This window comes from Neodiprion lecontei, chromosome 6, assembly GCF_021901455.1.
Source record: "Neodiprion lecontei isolate iyNeoLeco1 chromosome 6, iyNeoLeco1.1, whole genome shotgun sequence".
Lineage (NCBI taxonomy): Eukaryota > Metazoa > Arthropoda > Insecta > Hymenoptera > Diprionidae > Neodiprion > Neodiprion lecontei.
This window is the reverse complement of record NC_060265.1, coordinates 29,427,164-29,436,160: the sequence shown is the minus strand read 5'-3', so window position 1 is coordinate 29,436,160 and position 8,997 is coordinate 29,427,164. Positions and strand designations below refer to the sequence as shown.

Here is an 8,997-nt window from a genome sequence, read left to right as displayed (position 1 = left end):
TAAATTGTCTGCGCAGAATGTCTTACGATATCCGTCGCAGCATCGTGAACTTCGTGCTTGCGAGTCCTGTCGGTACTGCTGAGATCCTGCCTGTGAGGAGCGTCACCTCCTAAATTCTGCATGATTTTCTCCGCGCAACTTTCCTTCGGAAATTCCTTTTCTTCATACTCGTTATGCCCGACCTCATCCACCGCATTTTCTTTCCCACGGAGCTTGTGATTTCCCTCGCTGTTATTCCCGTCATGATTCGTCAAAGGAATCTCGCGATCCTGTTGTATCGACATCTCTACGCTCGATAACAAGCTATGCTTCGATTCCGACTCGGTGCAAATTCCGGTGCTTTTCGTAATCCGGACGGCTATATCCTCCAACGAACGTGCGCAGGATTTATCGTGAAAGCTCGGCCTTCGGAGTCCGTGACTGTTTGCAAAAACCACTCGATCCCTTACTCGCTGCTGAACAGAGTGTCCCGCTCTAATACCATCCGGCGTTCCAGTCATCCCGCAGTTTAGGGAACAACAGAAATTGCAGTCCTCGGCGCATCCTTTATCCTGTCTTCCACAGCAGCACTGCCGCGGCCCTGTTTTTAATCCTGCCAAGGAGTAACGGGATCTTGATAACGGCATCGGAGGCTCGGACTGACAGGACTTCGCACTGCAGGTTGATGTTTGAGAAAACGCCTCGGTGCAGGAGGATGCCGGTGAGCTTTTTCGGGACGACGTAAAGCGGAGAGGAGGTTGACACCAGTGGACGATGCATCGGCTGGCTGATTGGCGGGATCGCGACTTGTCGACTTTTGAAAAAAAGGCGAGCGCAAGCTCGGCCGGAGATCTGTGACGTTTACGGCCTGGCGAGTTGGCTGGCTGGAGACAAAACGCGCGTTTTAATTCGTGCCAGGTGACGTTACCGATACTTTGCGGTGTACTGCAAACAGATTAAATTCTATAAAGAAATTTATATCGCGAACGGATGGGGACTGATGAGTTTACCTATGAGTACTGACGTTTCGCATCAAGTGTTTGTCGTCTGTTGCGTGCCGGACTGGATTCCGGAAACCGCGGAGGAACTTAGACTTGTCGCGATCGGATGTACCACAACGACGCTGCGACGTCTTGCAATTGGCTGAAACGTCGATGCGTACTGGTGGATTAGTTTTTAGCATAATTAGACCTACCGTCGATTGGTTAATTTGCTGTAATCGTTTCAATTCTGATTTCAATGCGAAACTCGAAACTTGTCTCGCGTTTAGAAAGGATATTTCCGAAATTAGAACTGAACTCGGCGCGTTGGAATTCGGTTGTTCCGAAATAGTTTCCTACCGTCACGTGACGAGATCTTGTCGGCAGGGTCGAAAACGAGCGGTATCTTCAACTTCGCCGATTGATTCGGAGCCTGAGCTGAAAATTGGAGAAAATATTGTCATTTATAGTAAAACCTAGTGAAAGCGACCTTTCATCTTACGTGCTCCGAAATCACATCAATTCTTCATCAAAAAATGAATTATCGTGAATTATTTGGACGAATGACTAAAGCTGATAAAGGCATACGGTATATTGATGAAAAATTATACGACGATCAAACGTTGCTTGTTAACGAAAAAGTGTCGGACGTATCACGATTGATTGGAATAATCAATTTCTACGAAAATCCAAACGGAGCTAAGTTCTGCCAATTTCTGTGACTTTCACTGTGATCAAATACGAGTCGCAAAAAGCTCCTGCGTCTCTGGTCACTATCGTATATTTCGAAGCACACATGACGAAAACGGTGTAATTCAGATCCTCGTAACTCGCAATAATAATTCGTTGAATAAATAAAAAGACCCATGATATTTTTCATGTCGCATTTTTTGTTTTTCGTATTTATCGTATACATCGATCTGTTTTCCATAAATGCATCACCGACCAGAGTACCTCAGACATACTTTCTTGACACACAAACATCGGTGGTAGAAGGCGAGGCCAAAGGCCCAGGTAACGGCAACGAGTATCAGCAGGGCGAAGGAAATGAGGGTGAGAGGACCGGGTACGAGAATGGAGTGGCCAATGTCGCCGAGGTACGAGATTAACTCGCCGCCACCCCCTGCGCAGCACTCCCGTTCGGACACGCAAGGGCACGAGGGAATTTCCGCGTCGCCGCCACCTACTGGAGGCACCACACCGTCACACACCTTTAGTCATAACAAGGGGGTACATACAGCCATCAGTATTTACGTTAAATCGACATTCACATAGTTAATCGTCATAATCACTATCGTCATCGTAATCGTATCAACGATTTCTGACAGTCATTTTTCTACGCGCACGCGTGAGTGAAACCGATATCGCGATAAATTTGAACCAATCTACCCTCCGACTCCTGGTTTCTCCTCGAAGCCCACATCGCCCCAATTTAATAATTCTTCTTAGCCTTTGGACGAATCGCGAGAAGCCGGATGGGTCTGAACACCGAGCCCCGATCGCCCAGGAGCCATCCTCTTTGCGACGAGACGAGCGTGCAACGCGTTTGTGCCGATCGGGGTGCGGTTGACACCGGGGGTGGCAGCCGATTTCCGTGCGGCGATCACGTTGGAAAGGGAATGGCCTGTTCCACCAACAGGTGAAACCGCACTGCGCGAAACCTTGCGAGGGAAGACCTTCCAACCGGAAGTACCGCGAGTACCGCGAGCACCAGGCGCTCCGACCGCAGCAGCGTTGCCAGGATAAGTTGCGGCACGCAGCTCAGGAGCAGCCTCAATTTTCGTCACCGAATGATCCACCTGACGGTGATCGATCGAAAGAGATTTATCGACGCCGGTGGCAACCTGCGATACGTTCGGGGCCCGGCCCTCGTTGTTCCCCGGTTCTTTCGGCCGTTCGCAGCTCCCTGTCAAGGGTTCGCCGGCGCAGTTCCTTGAGCAGCGCCAGCGGCAATCATCGACGCAACCCTTCCCGTCGTGAGCGCAGCGACACCTTGAACGCCGATCGGCATCGCCGGCGCAGTATCGCTCTCCGTCATCTCCGCGTGCCCGCGTGACCTCGACCACCTCGCCGTTATCATCGCAGGTTGAAGACGACTGACCTGGCGCTCTGCACGGTGAGCAACAACTTGATCCCCGGGACGAGGAGCGAGCGGAGGATCGAGAGGGCGAGGGTGGTGCCGGTTTTTGACAAGGAGAGCTTCGCTTTGGGCGACAGGGCGAGCTAGGGGGACAAGGTGAGGCCGGCCTGCAGGGCTTGGTCCGAGGCGTCGATGGGCGGCATCTGGTCGACGAGCAGGGGTCGCAGGGCGGCGGGAGGCAGGGTCGGCACTCGATGCAGCAGCAAGGTGTTCCTGGGGGCTGGCGAGGAACGGGGCAGCAGATCCTGGCGTTAGGACACTTCACCTTGGTCCTGGAGAACCGGCGTTCGCTCGGTGGACAGGCGCACTCGGGTGCGGAAGGACAGTCGCACGAGCATTCCTCGTCGGCTCTCGCGTCAATCTGTACGGGGGGCGGGCAGTTGCAGTTTCTCGGCATCGGCTGGCACATGCAGCCACTCGGAGCGCATATGCAGCAGCTCCGTTTCTTCAGGATCGGTCGGGGCTGCGGCGAGCAAGGCTGACAAGAGGGATTAGCCTGACCGCAACAGCTCGGAGGCGGACAAGCGTCAGAGCTGGACTCCGAGGGGCAGCAGCTCGATTTCCCTGGAGAAGAGCAGCACCCGCCGCCACCGAGTCGCGAACCCTCGCAGCCGGTCCGGGCGCAAGGATCTGACGGGGCTTGGCAAGGATCACGTTTCTGGCAAGATACCGAGGTCGACGAACAGCAGGGGGTCGCAGGCGGGCAGGGAATGCAAGGGCGGCAGGGGGTGCTGGGCCGGCTGAAGGGGGCGAAAGTTAGAGAGTTTACGGAGCTCGATGAATCCGGAGAATTTCGGGTTTACCTGGGGCGGCAGTTGCAGCATTTGCAGGACTCCCGTCGCCCGTGATCGCTCCACTGACGACGGAGCTCCGTGAAGTTTGACACCCATTCGCAGTTCGGCTTCGGCGGCACGTTTCGATTCCACGAGTCCTCGACCTCGCATTGACACGGCCCTGGACAGGCTCCGGTCTCTGCTGTGCCTCTGGGCCTGAATCCTCCGCAATCCTGACGGTCCAGGCAGCCCACGTTCTTCTGGCAGAGGCACGTCCGAATTCGGGGCTCCGATGCGGCGCATCCGGTTCTCGAACTCGCGCAACTTGTTCCTGCCCCAAAATTTCCCGTTGAACATAGTTTGCAACAGATATTTCAACTTCTACGGAATCGATTGATATCTAAACCGATTTTCTCATTAGAATATATCTTAATTAACCGTATAATCTATAAATTGTGTGGTCATTAGACTTCAGCGGTATGAAATATATGGAAACTTAAAATTATGCATACAGTCATTAAATAGAGATAAACATAAAAACGTACAAATTCTTAATAATTAACCCATTTTGATCATAATCATTTACCTCGTAGAAGTCTGATACCCGATTTAAATTAGTAAGTAATTAAATTTTAGGGAAAATTCTTATATCGCAATATTTGGATAATTTGCTATTGGCATTGACGGTCTCGAAATTGGCTAAGGGTTTGATGGAGATAGAAATTAAGTAAAATAAATAATACTCGTGAAAGTTTGGCACTTCTTGTAACGTTAAACTGACCACAACATCCAGTCCCTGGTGATCGTTGTCCTGCAGGGTTTCCACCGCTGCAGGACATTCTATACGCGCTTCGACTTCGGCGAGACCTGACGCCTCTTCTATCGGTGTCTTTAACGACTGACAAGTTTCGTAACAGATTCATACATTCACGGTTGATTTATCTCTGCAATGGATAACCTCAGACTATGCGAATCCATTGAAAAATACATTTTCTCATCACTTTTTTTCTTCACCTCTTTCGCTATTAAAAGTTTTCTCGCTATTCACTCAGACATTTTACCAAGCACATGTTAGACTCAATTATATTTATATTATATCATTGAAAAAATGTTACAACCTCCACTCATCGCGTCCCCGAAGCCGACGACGCTCCTCGACTTCGGTTCGTGCGATTCTTCTGGTATTCTTTTATTTTCGATTTTATTAAACTAACTTCAGGATGTGTTTTACTGCATCGAAAGAAAAATTAACTCTCACAGGCATTCAAAGTTTTAAAGGAATTACCGTGATGGGGAATTGAATAGTTTCAATTACTTTGAAAATAAAAAAAAAAATCATACTGACTGTTGTTTGATCAGCATTAAATTAAAAAGAAAAAGAAGTCGCAAATTACTACAAACAAGATTTCGCAAAACTATACAGTTTGGCGATGAATAAGCAATGTAAAAAGTAATCTTCCAAATTGTAACTGTACTCAACCTTTCAGTTATTACTTACGCAGCCTTAATACTATGTACCTACATGTTATATGTACAGTGTACGCGTACACGACAGAGGTTGTGTAAACGAAAGAAATGACAATTTTCTCATAATATAAACATTTTTCTTATTCAAACGTATGGTTTCTTACATTTACACAGTACAAAAAATTATACTCGAAACCGCTGTCTCGCGGTTTCATAACTGCTATGACTGAGGGCGGCCGGTGGCGGGGAGGGTGAGGGAACATCGAGGGTGTATATAGGGAGGTTGAGGACTTTAAGGGCTGTACATTAGCGACCATTCCATTCCGCCCCCAGCACACGGCTCTTCTCTTTCATTCTCTCATTCATTCGCCAGTTATTTTAATTTCTTTTTTTTTTTTTTTTTTTGCCAATTTCTTTCTTCCAATATTTCCCGTTCTTTTCATACGGAATCTCTTTTGCACTCTAAATATTTCTATCGCTCTGTTCGGTTTAAAAATTTTAAAATTCCCTTTTTTTTGTTTCACTTGCGTTTGTTTTTTTGTCGTTTTTCGCTTTAGTCATTTATACTCAGCAACATTTAAATATCATATTTCTTCTTATAATAATAATAGCAATAATAATAATAATAATAATAATAATAATAATAATAAAGTAATTATTATTAATAACCAATAATTAATTATAGTAATGTTTAATTATAATAATGATAATAATGATGATGATGATGATGATGGTGAGGATATTATAACAATAATAATGTATATACTACCTGACTACGAATCTAGTGTTGATGCAATCAAGTGTGTTCGATATTATTATATACCTACATATAATATATATACACATATATACGTAACGAATTATATAAGTATTGTTTGTTCGTTATTAAAATTATTATTATTAATATTGTTGTTATTATTATTATCATTATTTTTATTATTATAATTTCTTTTTCAATTAAATGTGCGTGTATACCACCGTGTATACCGCGCGCAACGCAGGATGCGTAGATGTATATACACACATGTATATAGATGCACATGTATGCATGGGTGTATACGCGAAAGCGTACGTTATTATTGTTATTTATATATGTATATACATGTATATATAATATAGAGAAGAACGGTTTTTTTTTTGTATTCAATAGTAATAATACACAGAGTACGTTTCTAGAACTTTATACAGCGCCCATCGTAGGAAATAGGTATTTCAGAGATGTTTTTCTTTCATCGTTTTAATTTACGTTAGGTTATTTATTTTTATTTATTGTTACGATTTTGTTTGTTTTTACTTTTTTTCAGTTTTGTATGTTTGTATGCATAAATTGCTTTAATAATTAATGCATATATTATTAACACTAAGATATTCTTTTTTAATTATCTTTAATTAATTAACGTTAATCGTATTTAAATATTAATTACTCAAGTCGTTGTATGCTAGACGAATATTGAGATCAAAGAAATTGCAAATTCCAGAATTTTTCTTATGCGCTTTGCCATTACCGTTGTTGTTTTATTATTTCTTTTTACCCGTTCCACTTCCGTCTTATTATCTTCCTTCGTCATCTGCTCTTCATACTTCCACGTAAATTCTATCACGCTAATTCACGCCAAAGATGATGTGCAAAAAGAACATGTTTTAATTAGCCAAATGTAAAATCAACCGGATCACTTCAAGCTAAATGCAAATTGAAATCTCATAAAACTAACAGAAATAAAAACCATCCATCCATACGTCTGTTCTTATTTGAATATAATTGTTTATGCCACGAAATAATATCCAGCTAAGGCAGAGTCAACTCGCGAAAAAGAAAAACTACAACAAATTAAAGTTTATAAGAGCACGAATAATCGTCAAATTGCGGATTATTCGGTTCAATGTTTATTTAGAAACTCGACCTGCTGTTTGCCACAATGCTGTTTGAGAATGAGGAAGATAACTCGCATATGTCAAATCAGTTGAGCATTCAAACATACCAATCCCACAAACATCGAACAACATTGGCACTTTGAAAATGACTGCAATACACGACTAGACATTACTGTCGTTTCTTCAACTAAATATTTTTTACCATCGTCGGATCATTTGATGGAATATAATATGGCTGTAATTGATAAAATAAAGTCATTTTTATTTCCAGAACAGACGATTTTCATATGTTGATTTGACAAAAATAATTGATTCTTACCACTTTTACACAGTGTTCCCTTCCATACGACGACGAAAAAATAAGCTTTTAATCCACAAAATGGTTCAAGACGGTCGGTTTAATCTAATTAGTAAAATCGGTACAATCGATTTGTTATTTATGTAAAACAGTTCAATTCATTGACTGCAAGCGACAAATCGATAATACAAAGGTATGTTTGGCCAATAATTACAACGTCTAATTGCACACATTTTTTCCCCTCTTCTTTCATTCTCTTCCTTACCGATATATGTTTTTACATTCACTAAATTTAATCTATATGTATAAGAGTGTTTGTATACGTGTAAACTGTTTTTTCAAATTTTTTTTTCTTTTTCTTAGGAATTTGTTACATAGTAATTTTATCTACATTTATATAGTATAGACAAGTGTGTATTGGATACAGGCACGATAATTAATTACAAACAATTATGATCCGAAGTTCCTCTGGTATCACAAATTCGCAAATTTTTTCTTCTCTTTTTATTTTATTTTTTATATTTTTTCAATTCGGTCACGGATACGCGCAGTCGAGCAGTCACGATCCACGTTTAAACGAAGAACAATATTACAAAAGAAAACGAACAATCGAAGTAAATAAATCTCACGGACTTCATATCCGACCACAAAGTATGTACTGTTTTATCATTATTATCATCATTATCATTAATATAGGATAGTGATTTGTATTCAAACTGAAATTATACAACGAACAACCAACCAGAAAATTGGCTCAGCCAATTCAAAAAATGAAACGTTTCGAGCTACTCATCAAATATCACAACAAACTTCCGCGACGTTATTAACCAAACACCTGAGATAAAACGTCGCCCTCACTTCCTTTTTCCCTCCCAACCTTCGGACCAAGGTATCGCACACACCCTCCCGTTCTTTCCCCATCGATTTGTTTGTTCTTAGCTATTTTACTTATCACCAACGACTCAGAAGCCGCCAAGAATCGAAGTAAAAGTAAAAGAGGGCCTCGCACCCGCTTTCGAATCATTAGCGAGATTTAGTCGTAAATCAAGCAATCCCTCAGATCATGGCGGCTCGACTTTTACCGCTACGTCTCCTCCTTCATCTTAATTTCATTCTTCGGTTTAATCTTCACGACAACTTCCTCTTTCACATTCTCAAGTACAGTTAGAGAGTCTTTAACCGCGTGGTAAATAATGTTTTTTATTTGCAGCTTGTCCTCGTGGTTCGTATGCGTGTCGGATAAAGCACGAAACTCCTGGGTTAAGTGAAAACAGTGGGACACATTTTCAGGCGAGACAAAATCCTCGGCGACCTTAATGCAATTGTGAAGATTTCGAACCTGGTGAGGTGCACCAGCGGGCACAAAGACGGCATCACCGAGGCACTGCACTATGGCGTACCTGAAAGATCGTGATAAAATAATGTTTGAACCAATGGCAAATTACGAACAGCGTACGAACTTGCTTTCTCAATAATAATAACTCCACT

General features: G+C 43.0%; 2 protein-coding genes and 1 long non-coding RNA gene across 6 annotated transcripts in view; all 3 read right to left on the bottom strand.

Annotated features, from left to right (window-relative positions):
* Positions 1-441: 441 nt before the first annotated feature.
* LOC124295061 lies at positions 442-1,359 on the bottom strand. Its single transcript, XR_006904945.1, has 3 exons — positions 1,320-1,359; positions 990-1,122; positions 442-942 (listed from the first exon to the last, which is right to left on the bottom strand). It is a non-coding gene; the product is annotated as an uncharacterized LOC124295061 (long non-coding RNA).
* Positions 1,360-2,176: 817 nt separating this feature from the next.
* On the bottom strand, positions 2,177-4,234 carry LOC107224469. The gene is made up of 2 exons (XM_015664532.2): positions 3,903-4,234; positions 2,177-3,839 (listed from the first exon to the last, which is right to left on the bottom strand). Exon 2 carries the CDS (start codon positions 3,506-3,508, stop codon positions 2,405-2,407), a length of 1,104 nt encoding a protein of 367 aa, XP_015520018.2. The 5' UTR covers positions 3,509-3,839; positions 3,903-4,234; the 3' UTR covers positions 2,177-2,404.
* A 1,228-nt stretch (positions 4,235-5,462) lies between these two features.
* LOC107224472 (probable JmjC domain-containing histone demethylation protein 2C) overlaps positions 5,463-8,997 on the bottom strand; it is a 207,275-nt gene continuing 203,740 nt past the window's right edge. For all 4 annotated transcript variants that reach the window (XM_046743240.1, XM_046743238.1, XM_015664535.2 and 1 more), the window contains exon 18: positions 5,463-8,909. In XM_046743240.1, coding sequence (XP_046599196.1) covers positions 8,594-8,909 — 316 coding nt within the window. In that variant the 3' untranslated portion in view covers positions 5,463-8,593. The remainder of the gene's footprint in view (positions 8,910-8,997) is intronic.

What these genes read in the sequence shown, in the direction of transcription:
- LOC107224469 (XM_015664532.2), bottom strand. Translation starts at nt 3,508, where the DNA reads ATGTGCCAGCCGATGCCGAGAAACTGCAACTGCCCGCCCCCCGTACAG.